General features: G+C 42.3%; 2 protein-coding genes across 2 annotated transcripts in view; one reads left to right on the top strand and one right to left on the bottom strand.

Moving 5' to 3' along the window:
* Positions 1-22,953, bottom strand: part of LOC139343486 (SWI/SNF-related matrix-associated actin-dependent regulator of chromatin subfamily E member 1-like) — a 366,467-nt gene that overhangs the window by 293,255 nt on the left and 50,259 nt on the right. The window lies entirely within an intron of this gene.
* On the top strand, positions 467-17,630 carry rarab (retinoic acid receptor, alpha b). The gene is given in 10 exon segments (XM_070981204.1): positions 467-1,665; positions 10,919-11,073; positions 11,781-11,922; positions 13,146-13,306; positions 13,449-13,625; positions 13,772-13,976; positions 14,106-14,173; positions 15,374-15,464; positions 16,021-16,132; positions 16,134-17,630. Coding segments are annotated over 10 exon segments (1,566 nt in total). The 5' UTR covers positions 467-1,466; the 3' UTR covers positions 16,390-17,630.

Genomic DNA, 22,953 nt, shown 5'->3' with positions numbered 1-22,953 from the left:
ATTTAGTAGAGAACATGAGTAAATGTACTTAGTTTACAACCCAGCACTATATGACATGTACAAAGTCATGTACTATTCAGGTACTGTAAGTATGGAAGTACATAAGTACATTTACAGGTAGGCTTATGTAATAATAATTGAATTATTCATTAAATAATTTAAATACTATTGAGATAATGATAGCAGGTAGTACTGATGACAGTATTACTCCTTGAAGTGATTACAGATATACAAATATCAGCGGTTATCTGAGCTGTGCAGCTCAGTCAGCAGCCTCCTCTCGAAAGGAGTCAGGAAGCCTTTTGGAGGCACGCGCAGGGCAGGTAGGTGGAGCTCGTGCGCAGCTGGTGTCACTCATCAAAGCAGAGAGACCCCAGCAGAAAGAGAGAGAGAGAGAGAGAGAGAGAGAGAGAGAGAGAGAGAGAGAGAGACGGGTACAGAGCAGAGGTTACCACAGGACACTGCTGCCTGAAGCCTGCGGCTGCTGGACCTCAACGACCAGCAACAAGAGGCGCTCAAGCCCAAACTGCCTCGGATAGCTCGACCTCCCTCACCGCCGCCACTTTAACCTTTAGATATTTCGCTACTTGGACGTAAAGCGACAAGTTCAAAGTCATATGTGACAGCCCGTATTCAGCGTTAATGTGTCGGAGCTGTCGTGGACTCTGTGAGCCGGAGAGAGCGGAGCAGCAGCCTTTCCACCGACTGGACCTTTTCACTTTCCCGTGACGGCTACATTCATTTGCTGCATGCGTGGATTTAAGGACAAACAGTACGAGCTGTGACATTAAGGAGTAGTCGGTACACGGAATGGGACACTTCGCCTGTTGGCTAATTTACAAGGATTAGCAATATGACAATTACATAATCTCATTTTAGCTAACGTTACTGAAAAAATACAGCGGAAAAACTGCTAACCATAGCGACGTTGGACCCGTGTAACCCCGTAGAGACACGGGCTGGAGGTCATAAACTCTTAAAATATAACACACAAACAACGTGTATTGATATGTTTTGCTCCAGTGTTGCTTTTCCGCGGTTGTCCGGTTGTTTTAATGTCCGCTGCTACAAAGTAACGAGGGACTGCAACTCCGCCGGCGCAGCGGTGAAGCGGTGAAGTCTGTGGCACTTGTAGCATTTGGACTGTAAAAAAAAAAAGACGACACAGAAGGCAATTTAGGGCGTAGGAAGGCGTTTAATTTGTCGGCTGAAGTGGTTCCGGTCGTGCAAAAAAACGACAAAAACACAGCGGGACACAAAGACAGTGGACCGCCTGTGCTCCTCCAAGGGCTGAAAGGTCACCGGGACTGGTCATGTCTTCTCTCCCCTCCCCTCAGTCTGTCATGAAGATGTGAACTCTTCCCTCCCTCCCTTCCTCTCTCCCTCTTCGCCGTCCAGGACGCTTTGATCTTTTTTCTCTCTCTGTTTGGTACAAAGAGATCAAACGCGACTCCCGCCTCTCGGGGATGTACGAAAGCGTGGATGTTGTGGGTTTTAGCCCCGGCCCCAGCAGCCCCAGTCCCGGCTCCTTTCTGAGCATGGACTACTACCACAAACCCCCGGGGCTCGGGCCGGAGAAGGGACTCCTGTCCGGGGTAGGAGGACTCCAGCGACCGTTCGGAGGGTCCCTGGTGACTGGCAGGCACTGGAGCGGATCTAGCCACTGTGAGTCCCATTGAAAAATGATTTTCTATTTTGGACATGTAAACAAAATAACTGCTGCAGGGTAAGGTTGTGCTTTGATATTTGTGATGAGCTTGGGAAGATGAATGCGAGTTTAGTGGTTTCAACTGGGACAAGCCAGCCCCTTCTTCTAGTATCAGGTGTCCCACAGCCTCTTTTTAGCCTCTTATTAACTAGATGGGACATGAACGCACCACTGTGGCACACAGCATTCACTTTTACCTCACTAGCTCCTCAGTATGCTTCCTTCATACACTCTTTGTTAGTTCCTTGCAGCATTTATGTACTTGTACTGCACTAGCTGCTTTTGGTGCATACTTACGCTCTCTGTAAACATGAGCTTTGACTGCTCTGTCAAAAGGTGTGGACAAAATCTCATAACTTCATGGCAAAGGATTTTAACTTTGAAGCAAGTAGATCACCAGAGCAAACTGCTACAAAGGGGATTGTGTTGGGTTTCATGTCACTTGGCTTTATCCTGCACTGCATTCATGTAAGATGTTGGTTTGACTCTTCCTGTTTGCTGATGCAGTTTGCTAAGTGCATTTGTTGTCATGATTCGGCATACTTTTAATTTTGCAGTTCATCCCATGCTGTGCGCTCTCAAAGAGCTTTCAGTTTAATGTTGTGGTGAGAATTTAAGCCTTCTTCCACCATTCACTATAGCTGTGTTTCTGCACTGTGTGTTATACAGCTTGAGGGGTGTGTTTATGTTTTCAATGGAGTGACTCAAATGACCTCAGTAGGTCAGCAGCAGCTGCCTGCATTCATTTACCAAATCTGGCCCATCCTGACCTCGGGCTCAGTGCTTCTCAATGAGCTCCGAGTGGTTGCAGCTTGTCAACATGAACTGCTCAGGATTTTAATGTATGAATGGTTTAAAGCAGAAACATTTAGTTGACTTGTTAATCAGCAGATTGGCAGAAAAAAACAGAAAAGAAAAATAATCTGCAAATATTTTGAGTAATCCATTAGTCATTTTTTTTCATCTAAAATTTGTAAACATTGCGTAGATTTCAGCAGGATTTTCTGCTTTTCTTTGTCCGCTGTGATAGTAAACTGTCTTTGAGTTATGGACTGTTGGTCACACAGAACAAGATGCCGAAGACATCATCTTGGGCTTGAGCAAATTTAGAGCTGTATTTTTTCACAGTGTTTTCTTTATGGAAAAGAGTTCAGTAAATAACTGAGAAAATAACCATCACCTTAAGCACCTTAATGGTAGTTAGTCGCAGCCCTAGAGGGGGATGTGCCACAGATTCTGTCACTTATTTACCATTTTATATGGTGCTGATATGTTATTGCACGCAATATGGCACTTGTTTTGTGTGCTTCTGCTTGAATAAACTAGGAATTACGTTACATATTTTACCACAAAAATGCCCCTTTGTGGAGATGTTTTAGGTGTTTATGGCACCTTCCTTTTTCTGATTGTGTAAGTGTTAGTTTAGTTAGTTTATAAGACATTTCTGGTGAAAATTGATGCTGTGCACATCTTGCTTTCCGTTTGTTTATTTCAGTGTCCCTCAGATGCAGTACAGTATTCTGCATTTTTAAACCAGGCAATAAAATCGGAGAAGGCAGGAAAACAGAAGAAGTAAGAGAAAAAAGAAATGCTAACATTTGTAATAATCCTTATTGTTTTTCTAACAGCTAAAACAACTACTAAAAACACCAGTGAGTGTAATTATTTATATTTTGGCAGTTTGAGGAGTGACCATCTGCTGGATTTTATACTTATAGCATGTGTTTGCTTCACCAGTCTAAAATGCTCATTATCATTGTAAAGTTTCAGTTTATTATACACAATGCATTATATATAATATGATACCCAGCTACCAAACCCATACATTTTGTTTGTTTTGGTTTGAGAAATAGAAATGTTTTGATCCGAAATCCATTTTTTTTATTTAATGAAAGAAGCTAGCCTTGTCAAATCACAAGCAGCCTTACAAGAAGTGTGTCTAAATAAAATGAAAGACTAAATGTGGCAATATTCTGATTGAAGTCAGGAGCTATCTCATGAATGAATGAGTCAACAAGAGCAGGCATTCAATGCCAGCTTTCAGTATTTGACAGTTTTCAATGCTGGATGCTATGAGATCATTTCAGTCACTGCAAATATTGAGGTTGGATACCTATCTGTGATGTAAGACAGATATTTTCCTTCCAGCCATTTTCCGTACCTGCTTAACATATGCAGGATCGTGGGGGCCACTGCCAGTCCCAGCATGCACTGGCCAAGAATCATGGTGCACAGAGGACAGGTTGCCCATCTATCACAAGACCAACACAAATAAACACACAAACACAGGGCCTCTTTGCTGTTAGTTGACTGCGCCGTCCCACTCCAGCGCCACATGACAGAGTCTGCGTCAGAGTCTGACAGTAACCTGAGGGTGATGACTTGGTGATGTCACTGTGACACGGTCCTTGCACAACAAGTCCTAAAGAGAGGGTGCGAAGTGGACTCTGGTCCGGCGGTGAGAAACAGGGAAAGGGAGATGTATAAAAGCAAGACAGGAGTGCTCATAAATTCAAGTTGTTAAGACAGGGAGGATTGCCCTCAGTGTGTGTGTGTGTGTGTGTGTGTGTGTGTGTGTGTGTGTGTGTGTGTGTGTGTGTGTGTGTGTGTGTGTGTGTGTGTGTTTTCTTGTGCATGATTGGAATGAAGAGCGTCAAACAGGTTCAAAGGTCAAAGGCTGTACACACTTTTAGCCTCTGCTCCAGCGACATCTAAGCAGTGGCTGGGGGATAGTGCTTCACTCTGTGTGTGTGTGTGTGTGTGTGTGTGTGTGTGTGTGTGTGTGTGTGTGTGTGTGTGCCTGTGCCTGTGTGTGTGTGTGTGTGTGTGTGTGTGTGTGTGTGTGTGTGTGTGCCTGTGTCTGTGTGTGTGTGTGTGTGTGTGTGTGTGTGCCTGTGCCTGTGTCTGTGTGTGTGTTTGGGTGTGATCCAGAGCAATGACTCACTGACAATTGGGAAGTGACCTACATCTCTCCCTCTCTTTATTTCTCCTTCTATCTGCCTCTTTCTTTCCTGTGTCAGCTGCCCAGTCATCACTTCCTGCACTGAATGACCTCTCTCTCTCTGGCTGTTGGAGAAATACACACACACACACACACACACACACACACACACACACACACACACACACACACACAAAGAGTGACGCATGTACACACATACACATTCACTCACAGTCACAGTTTGTCTGGGAATGTGGGGGTATACTGACCAAGTTTGACCTGAGTGTGAGTGTGTGAAAATGGGAGGAGGTGGATGTTTGTGTGGATGTCTTAATATCTGCCATGTTTGTGTATGTTGGATTTCACTGCCATTGGGTAAATGCTAAAAAAAGTGGCAGTGGAAAGCTCGTTATAAATTCATTCATTTCATTCTAGAGTCCTCTGGGATGGCACGTCTTTGTATTTGTATTTTGTACATCTTCTCTGATGTATCTTCACATGTTTTGAGTTTATTAGAGGCAGGATGAAAAAGAAAGAGAACAACATTAGCGTTGACTGCTATTCATTTGTACCCATCTCTAATTCTGAGTAGATCTTCAAAACTTCAATGCAGCATCAATACAACATCTCTGCAGAGCTTAAGTTTAGATATATTTTGCTGTACTTTGCATTTTCCTGTTATGTGACTTGCTGGCTAGGCCAACACATTTTCTCTAATATACCACACACAGTCACAGTGTCACAATCAGGTTTTTTATTTTGGGCCCTGATCACTCCTTCATTGTTGATTTCTTGCCAATACTGAATCCGATCTGATGTTTATATTAACATAAATGACACAGGTGCTCAGTGCCGCCCAAGCTACGCCGTGAAAATAATAGAGATAATTCATCCTGAGAGAAATGTTTATGTAAAAGATGCTCAGTACACAAACACTTCAATCCTGATTCCAAACAAGCTGGGGCACTGCAGAACACTAATAATAGAAAATTTGACCGTTTGATGATAATTTTGAGAGGTACTAAATCTAAATGGTCCTGGCTCAAAGTTATTAAGTTGATAAGCTGAAACTGACATGATGCAATCAGCTGACAGTTCTACTGAAAAAGCTGTATCACTCTGTTGGAGTTGAGGGAACTTAAACACAGTCTACTTAAGAGAGTGGAGTGTCCACCCTCACAAATTATCATGGAGTACAGACAGCTTCATTTTGGCTTGTCATTGTGTTTCTTACGGCATCAATATTAATTAGTGACTGCTGATATGACCTGTCACAGCAACATTTGGCATTTTAATCAGCGAAAGCGTGATCTGTGCCAGTTAGAAAAAGAAAAGCTGCCACCTGACTGTTTTGTATACTGTGGGGAGGCTGTAGCTGTAGGTGGTAGAGCGGTCGTCTGCCAATCAGGCAGTCAGTGGTTCAATTCCTGGCCTCTGCAGTCCCCATAACGAAGTATCCTTGGGCAACATACTGCTGTGCCATTGCTGTGTGAATTATGTATTATGTACATGGCTTTGAATAAAAAGCGTCTGTCAAATGACTAATTGGAAGAAAGAGAGTGAAGAGGTCTGCCATAAACCTGATATATCATTACCTGTCTTGATAATACAGACTGCGTACTTCATTAGACCAGTGTGAGCAAATCAGTAAGCAGTCACTGCTTTTTGGCAATGTTGGATTTACAGGATTGTTGCATCAGTGTGATGAAATACGTTGATTTGTCAGGTATTACTTAATTTGATTAGTCAAAAGGCGTACATGTTAGGGTTGGGCCAGTGATCCTCGCTGATGGCTGACACTGACTATTGTGCCCTCTACCATTGTAAGATCATGATTTAAAAGCCCCTCACCCATCCTGATTTACTGATGGAAAAGCAGCTCATTTAATCAGAGTGTGAACTGCACAGTGAAAGCATGTTTTTTTAGCCACAGACTTGAAATTTCTTTTTAAATCTACCTGCTTTATATATTACTATTAATGTGACAAAATGACATATACCGTGGTGAAGGATTGTATGCATATTGTCCACCCCTACGTGAAGGTGAATGTGGAACAGGGGCTAATCAAAGGTGTTTGTCCAAGAATGGTTCCAGACTGTGCATGCACTTACTAGTTTGATTTTGGATTTACATGAGGAGAAAATGATTAGCAGTGATGATGGCTTTCTGTGGGCCTTAACATTGTGTCTATAAAAATCATCTTCAAGAACTTAATGTCCAGGGAGAACAATTCAGTGCTGTGATTAGAGGCTGGTTTCTATGCTGACAGAGCATGCTCTCTTTTCACAAACTGTTGGCTGGCATAAAGCCATGACCGCCTGGGGAGACCCTTTAACAGTATTTTACATCAGATTTGGAAAACTGCTTAGCCTAGCATTTAATAAAGTCACTACTGGATTTCAGCCAAACTGACCTGAGGACCCTGATAGGATGCCCTGCCCACAACCAAAAAAAGCCCCGACTTTGAAAGGTTTTAACATTATGCATTATTTATTGCCCATGCCAAAGTAAACCCCAAGTGAATAATTAATGTAGGCAAATATGTCTGGCTAACATCGACATGAGACTTATACTGTTCCTCTTCTTTCTGCAGTGAATATGTCTCGTTTGTTTGCCACCCACTCAACAAACATGAAACGGCTGCAGGTGTCCTCATAATGTTTTTATTTCGTCTATATTGTGTTGTTCGTTAAGCCAAAACAGTGGTCAAATGTGGCAGTTTTAATGCTACAAAATTTAATGAGTTAGATGTATTTATTGTCCAACCCTGATTCCAAAAAAGTTGGGACGTTGCAACGAGTGAAATCATTTGCAAACAAACTGTGTTTGCCAACAAGTTTTACAAAGTGTTCCTGAGCTTGTGTATTAATCTCCTTTATACAATCATGTGTTCACAAAGTGGTGAACCTCGCTCCATCCTCACTTGAACGACTGAGCCTTTCCAGGATGCCCCTTTCATACCCAATCATGATACTATGACCTGTTACCAATCAACCTGTTTACCTGTGGAATGATCCAAACAGGTGTTTTTGGAGCATTCCACATCTTTCCCAGCCTTTAGTTGCTCCTGTTCCTTGTTTGAAACGTGTTGCTGCATTAAATTCAGAATAAGCAGATATTTACAAAAATCAATGAAGTTGATGAGGCCAAATGTTAAATATATTGTCTTTGTGCTGTTTTCAATTGAGTATATGTCAAAAAGGATTAGCAAATGATCGCATTCTGTTTTATTAAGATTTTACACAAACTCTGAACAGTTTTGAAATAGGGGTTGTTATTTTTTATTAACACTAAATCATGTAACAGTGGTACTCGTGTCTCGTGAATGTCCAGACTTGCTAAAATTGGCCTTTCATTAAAAATGTTTTCAATACCATAATTTCACCAAATGACTGTAGATTTACAAAATATTGGGTCATTTCATTTTTCATTAATGAGATGAATTTATATAAACACTACTGTCTGATTAAAATGGGTGAATGTCCTCCTCCTGAGTCACATTTTAAAGTCATCAATATACATTTCTTACAAATAATGTGTCCCTCGTCTCAGCAAAAAAAAGAAAGTCTTTCTCAGAATCGAAACCTACGGCAACAAGCTTTGCTTTTTTTGAGGGCTTTGCTGTCTGTGCATGTCTTGCACACTAAAGCAGAAGTGGGAGGCAATAGGAAGAGATTAACAAACACACAGATGAAAACAGAGTGAGACACTTGGACATAAGAGAATCTGGAAAGAGGTCAGACAGTAAAGAAGGGATCTGTTGGCTGATATATCTGTGAGAAAAGAGCAAAGACAAATAGAGGAGGGATGAAGAGAGGGGGATATGGAGAGATGTATGATGGCTGAAGAGCAGGAGGAGCTCTTAATTTCTCTGTGTCTCTGTCTCCCTCTCTCTCTGTGTAAACACAGCAGACCAGCAGAGGGGAGTTGAGTCTCCTCCATAGTGGAATGTCTGGTATGGCTACTAAAGTAGGGGGAGGGGAGAAGTGTGTGTGTGTGTGTGTGTGTGTGTGTGTGTGTGTGTGTGTGTGTGTGTGTGTGTGTGTGTGTGTGTGTGTGTGTGTGTGTGTGTGTGTGTGTGTGTGTGTGTGTGTGTGTGTGTGTGTGTGTGTGTGTGTGCGCATGCATGTGCATGTGTGTAAGTGTGTTAGGTTAGAGGTTAACAGAGGCTGAATGAGAGAGGGAGAGGCAGAGGAGTTGTGCATGGTCCTGGTATCTAAAATCAGACTGCCACAAAAATCAGGTCCGGACAATGTCCACACCACACATGTAGCACACAACAGGAAATTGTCCATGTCACACATGTTCCTGCCTACTGGAAACACTCTGTTTGGTTTGGGTGAGGGGTGGCACATGGGTACAACATGCAGGAATAGTAGGAGCACTCAATGGTAATGACTGTTTTTGTGTTATATCACACTGCATATATTTGGACGTATCCACAGTAGCAGTGATAGAGTGGAAAGCCATTTACTGGAAAGATGTTGTGTCCTTGCGGTTTTGAGACAGAGGCATGATAGAAACATCAACTTGTCCTCTTGCTTGAATTCTCTGGACAGTCACCTGCTCTATTCCTACGTGGGCTCAATCGAACATGTTAAAGCACAGCAGCATCTAAGTTAAGGTACCTCTGACCATCGATGAACATCAATTACAAATGGCTGCTGAGCCAAGAACATAACAACACACTTCAAAAACAATTTACTGGGTCATCTTGTTTAATGCTTCAGCGATGCTGAAATGGGTGCTGTCACCAACCTCTCCACATTCCTTCTGGAAGTTGTTTTTTGTCCTTCAGGTGCTTTGCTACATTTGTTGTGTTAGGACCTTTTGTTAGCATTGCTCTGTGGCATCATCTGCGTATGGGCTCCTTTGCATCCTTCACCTTTCCTTGTTCATTTGCCTCAAATGTGAAGTACGTCCAAACAGCACTGCTGCTATTTTCTTTGTCAACCAAAACCCATCGTGGAGGCTCTCACTCGGCATCTTTAATGAACTGACATCATAACAAAGCAGACCACAGCCTGTCGTGAGCTTTATTCAGTCAGAGCAAATGAGGCGAACAATAAAGCATCACCTAAATCTAACAAAGTACATTTTTCTATAGTAAGTGAAGAATTTCAGTGCAGCAGGCAAGAAGACTGTAGTTCACACCAAGACCAGACCCACCAGATCCTAACCACTGGTTTTCACCACAACCAACCTATTAAAAGATTGGATTGGAGTTTATATTGGATTGGATAATGTCTATGTGAGGCAAATACATGGTCTGTTTAGTGCTTTGTTCAACAGATGCTATTCAGTGCCTTCCCACAATTGTTATTTATGTTGTACCTGGTTTGGCACTAACTTAATTAAATGTCAAGTGGCAGTCAAAGCAGAAATGTATAAATGCACAATTTAAGATGAATTATGGAATCATACATCAGCCTGACAGTGGGTTTTTACTAGTAATGACTTTATCATGGACAGTCTGAGCCCACAGACTGTGAGGATCCCATCATCGAAATATTTTTTAATTTGATGGTACACACCCCACAGTGTCTACTTTTACAAATCTAGTTGAGGACGACTGAGATACCTCATGTTATGAATAGGCTACAATGTGTTCTGAAGTTTTTAAAATAAATTTTCGATTGATCAATAAAGTGCCGTTGAATATGCACTGTAGCTGCAGATCTTTCACAGCTATCCTGTCCCCAAATGAATGTGGTTTCACTTTTGCTTATGTCCCTATCATTGACATCATTGTCATGGTGACATATTTCATCATATGTCATATTTTACATGCAGACATGAGAGTGGTATCAATCTTATCATCTAACTCTGTATTAAACTATTGATTAGCATATATTAAAAAACATCATTTCCAAAAATCTCCTATTAGTCGTGTCAGCGTCAGTGTTCATCATATCAAACTGTGGCCCAAATCCTCAACTAATTTGGTTTTGGTCATCGGCTCCTTTGGCTACTTGTGCAAAGACTTTGGTTTTACAGTACACGTTTACAAAGGAGCTAAATGTTAGCCTTCAGCTCGCTTACCGGTCACCGGTATCCACTCATCTGACTCGACTCTTCTCCAGTCTTTCACCTCAAACATTTGGTGCAGAAGCACAAATTGGTGCACTCACTTCCAATAAATAAATACCACTTGAATTGTCTTACTGCTGCTCAAGTGCAGAGAGATATTGACATCTTGATAAAAACACATTTTTTGTCTGGTTTTATTAAATCTCTGCAATTTTCCTCCCTCTGTCTCCTCCTGCAGCTGTAGAGACTGAAAGCACGAGTTCAGGAGAGGACCTGCTCGTCCCCAGCCCCCCATCACCTCCACCTCCACCTCGCATCTACAAGCCCTGCTTTGTGTGTCAGGACAAATCTTCAGGATACCACTATGGAGTCAGCGCCTGCGAGGGTTGCAAGGTAGGCACCTAAACATATGCGTGAACAAAACTTATCCTGACACAACACACACACACACACACACACACACACACACACACACACACACACACACACACAAAAAAAAAAACATGCACCGCAACACTCATTCGGGATAACTAGGACATTTATGTAAACAGATGCAGGCTACAGCTAAAAAAAAAAGCTGAATTAAAAATAGTCACACGAGATTGTGGAGTATTTGCATAATATGGCAGCGAAGAGGTCACGACCTTTGCACCTCCCGTAGGATCTGTAAGCCTCTTTACTTCACCTAATCCTTCACACACACACACACACACACACACACACACACACACACACACACACACACACACACACACACACACACACACACACACACACACAGAATCTGTGCGTGCAATTAGTGTACACTTTGATATTTGTGTGGGGGTTTCTGTGTGCTTATGGTCAAGCTCATGTCCTGTTAGACCATGTACTAACCTCCCACCAGCTGGGAGGTCAGCTTAACAATGGATAACACACTCGTCAAGTGCAATAGTGATGATAGTTGTGGATTGTGCAGTTTTGGTTTTAATACTGAGGTCGTCCCTGTTTTGGTTGGAGGTTTACAAAAAAAACAACAACTTCAAATGTTGAAAGTGCTGTGTTGTATTCTGTCTCCCTGCTTCTGGCCCTCAGTCATTGCCTCCATTCCTCTGTGTCAGGGTTTCTTTCGGAGGAGCATCCAGAAGAACATGGTGTACACATGTCACAGGGACAAAGTCTGTGTCATAAACAAGGTGACGAGGAACCGGTGTCAGTCCTGTCGACTGCAGAAGTGCCTCGAAGTTGGCATGTCCAAGGAGTGTGAGTACACTTTATTAGATTCAGTTCCACTCTGTGTGTGGATGGAGTTAAGTGCAGACAAGGATGAGCAAGGAAGGGCTAATGTTTGGTAATGTTTTAAAGAGCTTTGTAGTCAATAATACACACACACACACACACACACACACACACACACACACACACACACACACACACACACACACACATATATATACACACACACTTTGGAAGGAGAAGTAATACACTTCAAGGAAAGTGAACTTTTTCAGCAGCACAGTGATGTATTTTGACCTTGATATTTGTCTCCCTCTGGTGGTGTTTCTTAGTAAATACATGCCTCATACAAGCGCCAGCTAACCAGTCTCTTGTATCACTTTAACATCTGCTTTTTCCAGACATTTACAGTTATGCCTTCACATGCTTTCTGGATTACAAGAGGAATGTTCAAATTAACGTACCATAGGTCGAAATGTAGCCCCAAAGCTTTAAAAGAACTGCAATTTTCATGTCTAAGGACCTCTTTTCAATGGACCCTCCCTGTCTGGTTTAATGTCAGTGTGTTTCAATTGTGAATTTGTAATTCAGGCTTTCTGTTCTAAAGGTATAGTCTTTTCATGACAGTTGTTTCTCCCAGTCTGGTCAAAGCCTCTCCTAAGCCAATCACAGGCCTCGACCATTCATGATGAAAACTCAGATGAACCCTGTTGTTCAGTTGCTGTTCAAATTCCCTCCTTAGACTGACACACATCTGTCTATGCAGTGTGTCTGATGTGTGCTACAGACATGCTGATGCAATGCAGTCAGCAGAATTTGACTGCCAGCCATCCTCAATTGCAGTCGAGAGACGGCCAGAAGTGGTTGAAAGGGTTGCAGTGCTCAGCAGAGACACTTAATGATGGTACAGGCATAAAGACAGACTCACGTTTCATCCCAACTGTTTTGACAAGCTGCATAGTACTTTCAATGACACGTAAACTGACATTTGTGTGTATAACTGGCAAAGTGTCTCTATAAGTGGTGACATGAAGGTTCAGTCTAGAAGACGAGAGAGGACTGCTCTTGGATTTACACAAAAGCACACAAAAGATTTCAAAACACTCTGTTATTTCTTCTTCACTCTGGCAAGAGAACTTTGAAGGAGCAGCCTCCTTGTCCTTGATTGAAGATGTTCAGTGCCAAAATAGTAAAATGTAATTGCTGCTTAAACTATTGAGCTAAAATCACTTGTCTTCTTTCACCGTCAGTGGTGCGAAATGACAGAATGAAGAAGAAGAAGGAGGAGAAGAGGCAGGGGGAGCCAGAGGTCTACGTCCTGTCAGCAGACACAGAGCAGATGATAGAACGCGTTCGCCGGGCCCATCAGGACACATTTCCTTCCCTTTGTCAGCTGGGAAAATACACCACGGTACACACACACCACAGACAAGCACATTTTAATCCAAAAATATAGAACAAATAAATACCTCCTAACTAAAAGCATCCAGGTATAGTCAATGTTATAAAGGTGTCTTCAGCTTACTGGAACAACTGTCTGTGTGTGTCTGCAGAGCAACAGCTCCGAGCACCGCGTCTCTCTGGATGTCAGTCTGTGGGACAAGTTCAGTGAACTGTCCACTAAATGCATCATTAAGACTGTGGAGTTCGCCAAGCAGCTGCCCGGCTTCACGACGTTAACCATCGCTGACCAGATCACCCTGCTCAAAGCTGCCTGCCTCGACATACTGGTGTGCTTATCTCTTTTCTTACACTCAGTGCAAGTTACACCAAACAGTGCCTCAACCTGTGGCACAGCAGAAAGTTGTCTTCTGTAAAAGGATTAATCACGTGTTGTTTCCTTCTGCTTTTCGGCCACTCCATCCCCTTTTCCTAGATCCTCAGGATCTGCACCCGCTACACCCCAGACCAGGACACCATGACCTTCTCTGACGGTTTAACTCTGAACCGCACCCAGATGCACAACGCCGGGTTCGGACCTCTCACAGACCTGGTGTTCTCCTTCGCCAGCCAGCTGCTTCCACTGGAGATGGACGATGCAGAGACGGGATTGCTCAGTGCTATCTGCCTGCTCTGTGGAGGTACTGCTAGATTTCCCTGGAATATGAACTTGAATAATCAATCAAATAATCAATCAAGGAAATCAAAGAAAAAAGTTATTTGAGGAAACACGTGATACAGCTTGTTGCATGTTTTGTGTGATTGTGCAGACCGTCAGGACCTGGAGGAGTCAGAGAAGGTGGATGTCCTTCAAGAGCCGATTGTCGAAGCCTTGAAGGTTTGACATCTAATTATTGTTACAGTACTATGTTGTTATTTGTTTTTCACATTGCACTTCTATTCAGGTGGAAGCACCCTGCAATTCCAAAGCAGAGATTCGAACTTTCACCAAAAAAAAAAAAAAAAAGCTGTGAAAAAAGCATGGAACTGAGTCCCATGAGACAACTCAGACCAAGAGTGTGCCAGTGTCTCAGTACATTGTCACTTCCATACCCTGAAGAATCTTTAGAAACAGATTACAGTGTCTGCTTCCATTTTTTAAAATGACCAGCTGGTCATTGTGGTTTTCGACAAACGTCACTCAAACAGGAGGAAATAGTGCATTTGTTGGGGACTGTTTTCAGTGGCAGATTAATCCATTTTTTTTGGCTTCAGTGAGTATTTGGGGCAGCAGGATGGTGTAAGTGGGATTGAGTTAAAATAAACTACAGTGTGCGTGTTCATAATGATGAAGGAACATGTCACGCAATGCAACAGTGTGGCTCACTGATGGGTTTTGGATAGCTTTTGGACGACAATGGAGCTCTACGACACAGAGGAGGAACATACAGCAGACTTTGGATACACGCATAAACAATACTTGTTTGTAGATTAATTCATTGTTGGTTTTGGTGTCTGCATGGGATTAAAGAAGAAGAAGAAGAAGAAACGTACTTTATTTATCACGTCACACAACTGAGTTACACTACACGCCATGCTTCTCGTGAAATTATATTTCCGCATTTGACCCGTCCTCGGTCCGTCGTTCCTCCGCGGCAGACCAGGAGCGGTGGGCTGCCAGCTGCCAGCCGATGCCGGTCAATAAAGGGATTCAGAAATACTTCTCGTACTGTACGCATACTTTCGAATCCATTTCCATGTTTCCCCCACTGCATTTTTATTAAGCAGTGATGTGGCAGCCATAGATGGACTGTGAGGGAGGAATTAAACAAGTAAAATAAAGGTGGATCGTCCAATAAAACACACTAATCAATCATTATTAACAAAAACATTGGAATTTAATATAGAAATCCATCAGACGAACGTATAAAGGTGCCCAAAACAACATCATCGGTGAATGCATTAAAGAAGGAATATGATTTTAACAGCTGCTTTACCGTATATATACAGTATATTGTATACACGCGCGCACACACACACACATACACACGTATATACATTTTCATCTACTTTTCCTCTATGTCTTGTGTGTGCATAGATCTATGTGAGGAGGAGGAGGCCTGATAAACCCTGTATGTTCCCCAAGATACTGATGAAGATTACAGACCTCAGGAGCATCAGTGTGAAGGGTGAGACACACACACACACACACACACACACACACACGCACACACACACACACACACACACACACACACACACACACACACACACACACCAGTGGCAGCTGGTGATAATCTACTCAGGTGGGGCTACAGGCACAGAGGGCTTGTGCTTATACATGAGCGATGTTGGTGTGGTGAGTCCCAGCACTCATACTGGAGGTATTTAGCAGACAAGTGCCTGATGTGTGACATATTTCTGATAATTACCTCAGTGCCCATGTGCCCGATAATCGAGTGTGTGGAGGTTCATCAGAGCTCACAGCGACAATCCCATCACTCACATGAATACTGTACATAGCACAATTAAGCTAAGATTTTTTAAATCCACAAGCTGAGGAGTAATTTTATTCATTAAGATTTTAAATCCAGTCATCTGGAAGCATGTAGGTTTACTGTAACGAAAGAGACACAACAGGATATTGAGTCATGTCTTATCGACAAGTTTGTCTTTGCAAAACTGTTTTCATCTGTTAATTTTTTTTGATACCCTGAATTTTCTCCCTCCACCTCCATCTGACAGGAGCCGAGCGAGTAATCACACTGAAGATGGAGATACCTGGCTCCATGCCTCCTCTCATCCAGGAAATGCTGGAGAACTCTGAGGGACTGGAGGGACACGGTGCTGGGGGAGGGAAAGGAGGAGGAGGAGGAGGAGGAGGAGGAGGAGGAGGAGGAGGAGGAGGAGGAGGAAAAGGTCGAGGAGGGGCCAGAGAAGAGGAAGAAACAGAGCTTGGGAGCTGTCATCCAAGTCCATCACCCAAATCAGTTCCCTCTCCCATCCCGAGCCCCGCGCCATGCTCCCCCTCTTGTTCCTCCCCCTGCACCTGAAGTTCCACACGCAGCGCCACCACGCAGCACACCGTGGTACTGCATCCACAGAGCGGACTGAAAGCAGAAGAAACTCTAATCCAGAGGGCAGAAAAGTCTAAATATGTGAACTCATAAACTCTCTGAGCTACTGGTGACATCTATTGTCCGTAACATTAATGCCAGCAAGGAGGGAGGCTAAATATCTTTGTACAGGTGCTGCAGGAAGGTGGCCTGAGGTTGAATGAAAGCAGGTAAACTATGCTGTGAAGACTGATTTGTGTCCAGACATCATGGTTTTATACATCAAATGCAAGAAAGAAAAAAAAAGATTTCAAATGTTTTGTTATCTTTTTGCAATGCCTCAAAGGTTAATTATATGCAGACTGTGTAAACCTTCATGAAGGATTATCAGGATACTGGACTGTGCACAGACTGATGGAGAGGATTCCTTCTCAATGACACGTGTCCTCCTGTGTGAAAAGTCATGTAAAGTATGTAGATTCATTATGTGTAATATATTGTATATAAAAAAAGGCTGTGCAAGAAGGTGTTGGGCAGAGATGGACTGATACAAGAAGTTATTTTCCTACATGTACATGTGTATATACTGTATTTCCCCAATACAGCAGCAAAGAGTTCTTCCTTGATCCACTTTCGACCACACGCAGACACAGACAGACAATACCCACAACCTTCTGCTTTTGATCCCCTCAGACACATCAGGGAAAAATTCTGATGATGGTTCAGTTTTCCTTCACTGGAATCAGAAATGTTAACACGAAATGGAGACTTTCTGTAGCTCGAGTGACTCGTGTGTCTACATGTGTTACTTTGCATCACACTTTGTGAGGAAAGATGCATTTGGTTTGTTTTCAGGTGCAGCTTCAGCAACTCAAGTGACTTCATTTCAACAAACTGTGAAACAGGAAGTTTTCATTTTAACCTGATACAGTCTCTGCCTGTTGGTGGTGGTACAAACTGTGATATCAGGAGTCCAAACACTTCAGAGTGTTGTCTTCTGGTAACAAACCCCCAGAGCTGTTGAGCCCTGCAGAATCCTAACTTAATGAAGGCGATATGGAAATCTCAGCCTCAGCGATGAGAGGCGCTGCCAAAACATGTCTCAAAATGTACAAGCTGCATTTAGTGTTTCTAGTCTGCACCACTAACTGTCACAGTCTGTTTCTACATTGCCACTGTCTCACAACAACATACTCTGTCAGGTACAAATCATTTTCAGTGTTGTCCTTTTTAATGTACGGTGAGGTCAAACTCACTGGAAAGTATAACATACAGGGAGTTTAATAAAAAAAAAGGATGATTTTCTATCCTGAAATGTGTGGTTCACTGTGCACTATATTCTAATATTCACATCTTATGCAAGTATAGAAGCCCAGGAAACACTCATTTCACTCTGCAGATTCATAAAGAAAGAAAAACTCTCTCCTCACCTCTGACAGCATGAAGTCATTAAGATATCCAACAGCATGCAAAAACACTCCTGTTTGACACAGGCTGATCTCTAACCAGCAGCACTCCTCCTCACTGTTACACACAGGCACTAAATGGTGTCACACACCTTCATTAATAATCAGTTCCCAGACTTCAGGGGCCACATACAGACATATGGAGTTCTGGAATAGCTCCAATTCAAATCTGTGATCAAGACAAAAGTTAACATCACTTATAACTTACTTACTTACTAACCAGCTGACCAGCAGACTGTCTTCCATTCTGGACTGCAGCGTCTCACCAGTCCTCACTGCCCCGTCTGCTAAAGACACTTTCAGAAATTCAAAAACAATTCTTCTGAACTGGAAATCAAAAATCTCACATTTCACTGGACCAGAGTCCTCTTAGAATATACAGTATAGAATATATATCCTTGGGGGAAAAAATCACTGCTTTTGGTAATGGCAACGTGTCTGAGGAATGATGGTCCCTTTTTTTGTCCCGTGTGTAAACACTGTAAATGGTGTATATTCACTTTTTTTTTTTTTTTTAAATTTTGGGACAGTAACAGATCTGCTGGACTGTCACAGTGTGGTGGGCCTTTCTTTGGTATCAGGTGGCATCAATTCAAATGATTGTGGAAATAATGATATTTGTTTTTATCTTTACTGTCCTGGCTCATTTCTTTTTTTAAATTATTATTATCCTTTCGTTATATAGAACAGCTCAGCCCTCATTGTCATTGTCATACACTGCCCTCCATGCAGATCAGCATGTCTTAATGCACACGGACATGTAGACTTAATGACAGCATAGTTTGCTTTGCACAATGAAATAACATGATTTTTTTTTTTCCTTTTGTCTTTTGTCTTATTCATTTTTTTGTTTTCTCTCTTGTTTTTCTGTCATAATATTTAATGTCTTACTGTTTATGTTTTACTTATGGCACATTTAAATGAAAACATGTTCGATCATGACACTGTTTAGGAAATGAATAATGGTAGTTATAGGCCAGCTCTTCTTTTATTTGTACCTTTTTTTGTTTGTTTTTAACATTTTTTTGACAGTAAATTTCTTTACCGTAGGTTCCATTGACGACATTCTTCCATCTAGGCCAGTCTTTTCACTTCATAGATTGCCAGTCACATTCTCCTACATGTTCTGGGATCAGAAATGTGAATTACCTTTAAAGCGAGGTTCTCCAGGAACCCACAGGTTTCTTTCTTGTTGGAAAGCTGACTGTACATTGATGGAGCAGGGAAACACCTTTTGGTTAACGTTTCTGTGTGTTTTGCAACATAAAGCCATTCAAGATATCCCAAGATCATCATCTCTGACGTGGAAGAGTGACAACCATTTATGTTCCAACCTACTTGTGGTGATTTTCTTACGCATCAAGGTCAAATGTGGCGACAGGTTGTGGACACAGTGGCTCCTGTGTTGTACCAAGGGTTAATTTAGTCTCAATGAGTTTCACCTTCTCTGCCAACGACAAACTAGTCAAACTCAGCTTGAGGTATGCAGCCTCTAGACGGGCCCTTCCTTTCTTTTTCTTTTGTGCTGTAACTCATTGTTGAAGCAATGAAGAGCCACCACTTATTTCCTTCAGTCTCTCTCCATGTGAGCATCATGGTGCATCCACTTAAAACTCATTCCTGAGGGCAATCTTCAATCTTCAAGAGATGGCTATAGCTGGTCAGGGATGATATGTCTCTCACTGGCTGTGGGCCAGATCCTCTTCTGCTTTCAGCCTGGCTCTCATCCTCTGGGCCTTGGTGTCCTTCCCCCATAGTCACTCACTACGTTTACAAGCACAGTCAAGTAACCCTTTCATAACCGGAATATCAGCAATAACCCGGTTGCGCACGGCCATGTAAACACCAATAACACTTTTGAAAAACCGGAATATGCTCATTGGGCAGCACGGTGGAGCAGCAGGTAGTGCGTGTTCCTCACAGCATGGAGGTCGCCGGTTCGATCCCCGGCTTTTCTGTGTGAAGTTTGCATGTTCTTCCCGTGCATGCGTGGGTTCTCTCCGGGTACTCTGGCTTCCTCCCACAGACCAAAAACATGCTCATCAGGTTAATTGGTGACTGTAAAATTGCCCCTAGGTGTGAGTGTGAATGGTTGTTTGTCTTGTGTGTTGCCCTGCAATCGACTGGCGACCGGTTCAGGTTGTACCCCGCCTCTCGCCTGTTGACAGCGGGGATAGGCTCCAGCCCCCCCGCAACCCCGAAAGGGATAGGTGGTATAGAAAATGGATGGATGGAATATGCCCCTGGGTTACTCCTTTTCTAACCTGAATTTTTGGTCATGTATACACCTATCAGAATATCCCCATTGAATGGAACATTTGTGTTCTGTGCATGTTCTATTCGCAAGGAATCTTGGTCTTTTGAGTGCAGGTAGCATGGATATGGATGGCACAGCTCCGGCTCCATTTCCTATTTCTTCACATTCTCACCTTCCATTAATGAAGAAAGTGAGACAGAATAGTGTCAAGTACTGGTGGTGGGTCAGTACCGGCCCGGGCTGTTCATTATCCATTCTGCTGATGCTGTTGTTGTTGTTGTTTTTGGATACAGGAAGAAGAAGCTGAAATGATGCGCATTGCGTCATGACATTCTCTGTGCGTCGACACGTTGTCTGTGCGTCGCTGTTTTGATCGGGATATCCCAATTGATTACCCCTGTTTGCTCACGCATGTAAACAGGTTATTCCGAATGTTTCAGAAACCGAAATATTGACCATAACCTGAATATTGACTGCATGTAAACGTAGTGGCTGTCTCATAGAATTGTTTTCTGAGGCCCCCGGTCATGGCTTGCCACATAATCATGTTCCCACACCTCTCTTCTTTTGGACATAGTCTTCATCACCTGAGCCTCTTCTGGCTGTTGGACTTAGAGGGTACAAGAGCTTAACTTAAGGGGTGTTGCCAAAATCTGTTCAGTCTTCAGGATGAATTCTTCAGAGTGAGGCAGAGTAATTCATACTCTCTCCCTAATTTTTACTATCTTTGTATAGACATCCTCTCTTAGGTAACTAGCCACAAGGTCAACCAGGTCTAGCCTGATTGACTGGAAGACAAATAAGCCGTTACATGTCACAAACATCAACCCCATTTCTCGTATGTTCCATTAGTTCAGGTCATACCCCTCAGACATCTCAGTTCCTGGACCCATATTTTGCTGATTTTTTAATCAAGCCTTCTATTTTGATCAAAGCACTTCCCCATTTTCTCAGCCATCTGTGTCCGCCGACCCCCTCACTGCTTTCCACCACTTCTTTCATTTCCCTTTGCGTATTCAGATCCACACTCTTACAAGGTCACAAAGTGACCAGACGTTACATTTGTTCAAAATGGATTTTCCAAGCTATTTAATTCTTTTTTATCACTAAAAATCATGAATAGTTCAAACATTACAAAACTGGACTATTCTCAGTTTGAGTGGACTCCACATAAATCAGACATTTCTATTAATATATGCTGATTCAGTGAGTATGAACACACTTTACTTACTCGCTTTCAGCATTTTAAATCTCTTTCTATCTAATGACCATCTCTTCTTATCGCTGTTTCCTTTGTTCTTATTCCTCCCTTTTGCTGGGCCATGGATCTTCTTCTGTTGATGGTCGGTCATAGAGGTCCAATAATCACTGACCAGCCCTTGTTGCTCTTACTCTTTTCTGGGCCTTCTGTCATAGAATGGGGCTGTTGTGGTTGTTCTTTTTACTTTGGATCTCTGTTGTGTTTCTGGGTCTTAACATGGCTTTTATCTGGCCTTCTCTTTTCAGTTGGCCCATAAGGCCTCCTGAATTTAACCATCAATGTCCATTTTCTGTCATTTTTGACAGCATGTTGAATGAAGTAAATGTCACAGTGCCCATAACGAACTGATCCAAAATCCAACTGAATTCATTATACAATTTGAAATATTAAGTCCCATGACTGTCTGTTTCTTAACATGGTGCCTCTTGGGACGCTTAGTTGACTTCAAAAAATATTCACAGACACTGCTGCTAACCTTCATGGCCTCATGTTTCACTGAACAGGAATGTGAGTGTTATACAATGTCACTTGTTTATCCAGTTGAAACAAATTAATTTGTAGTTCTTTGTGAGGTCCAAAGTGTGAAGACCAAATGAGAAGAATAATTAAAAGTTGGACACAGCTCTACACTGCCAAAAAACATTACATAGTAAGCGATACACTGTGAAAGCGTGTCAGTCTTCTCAACAACCAATCTTGTTGTTCATCAATTTTCTGATGATAAAGTATAAAGTGATGGTCAGATCAGCACCTTGTGATGTAATTTTTGAAACAATGGATCCTTGATTTCAGACAACAGCATTGTCATCATGAGATAGTAGCACAAACTCTCACAGAGATAATATTATGAGGTCAATATGAGGCGATCATACAAAATGGGCATAAAGTATAACTTCTCTAACAGCCATTTTTTTTGCAAACCAGCATGAAGTCATTTAAAAGTCAAGCTTAACCCAGCCCTGGCTATGCAAAACAACACCAGCAGAGAGAGAAATGGACTTAATGTACTTGCACTTTAGGAGTTCCAGGTGAGGTCATTGCCATAAGTGTGTGGTCTTGTCAAAGACTTTGGAGGATTCCTTGGATTCAGGAAGACAGAAAATGACAGAGAAAAAACTGATTACAATTGTCATTGTAAAACAAATCAGAACGCAAAAAAATATTCAAATACAATAAAAATTAGTTCAGCCATATGTAAATATATATATACACAATATTTGGAAAACAAAAGTCATAGAAAAGTCTTGTTGAAGAAATGTATTTTTCAGAGGTTTTATCTCCCCCTGAGTCCAGTCTTTGAAAATTAGATGGTTTTGTAAGCAGCAGTACCCAGTCACTAATATAAATTTTAATTACAATTTTACTAGACAGCTGCAGGAGAGCATCCAGCTGTGGCTCTGTGGTATTAAAATGATGTTACCGTCACAGACACAGAGGTTGGGTTGTGAAATGCTATCCTACAAATTCCTCCTGCCACTGCGAACACACGCAGAGAAGCAGCAAACCACACTACAGTACTGCCTCTCTGCATCTACACCCTCCTGAGCCTGGATGCATCTGCATTGACCAGGATGTTAAATCTTATACCTAGCCTGCTTTCAGGTGAGTAAGATATGCAGTATGAGGGACAGAGTCAAC

The sequence above is a fragment of the Chaetodon trifascialis genome, chromosome 15, assembly GCF_039877785.1.
Source record: "Chaetodon trifascialis isolate fChaTrf1 chromosome 15, fChaTrf1.hap1, whole genome shotgun sequence".
In the NCBI taxonomy this organism is placed as follows: domain Eukaryota; kingdom Metazoa; phylum Chordata; class Actinopteri; order Chaetodontiformes; family Chaetodontidae; genus Chaetodon; species Chaetodon trifascialis.
The sequence above is the reverse complement of the archived record's forward strand: the minus strand, read 5'-3'. Positions and strand labels throughout refer to the sequence as shown.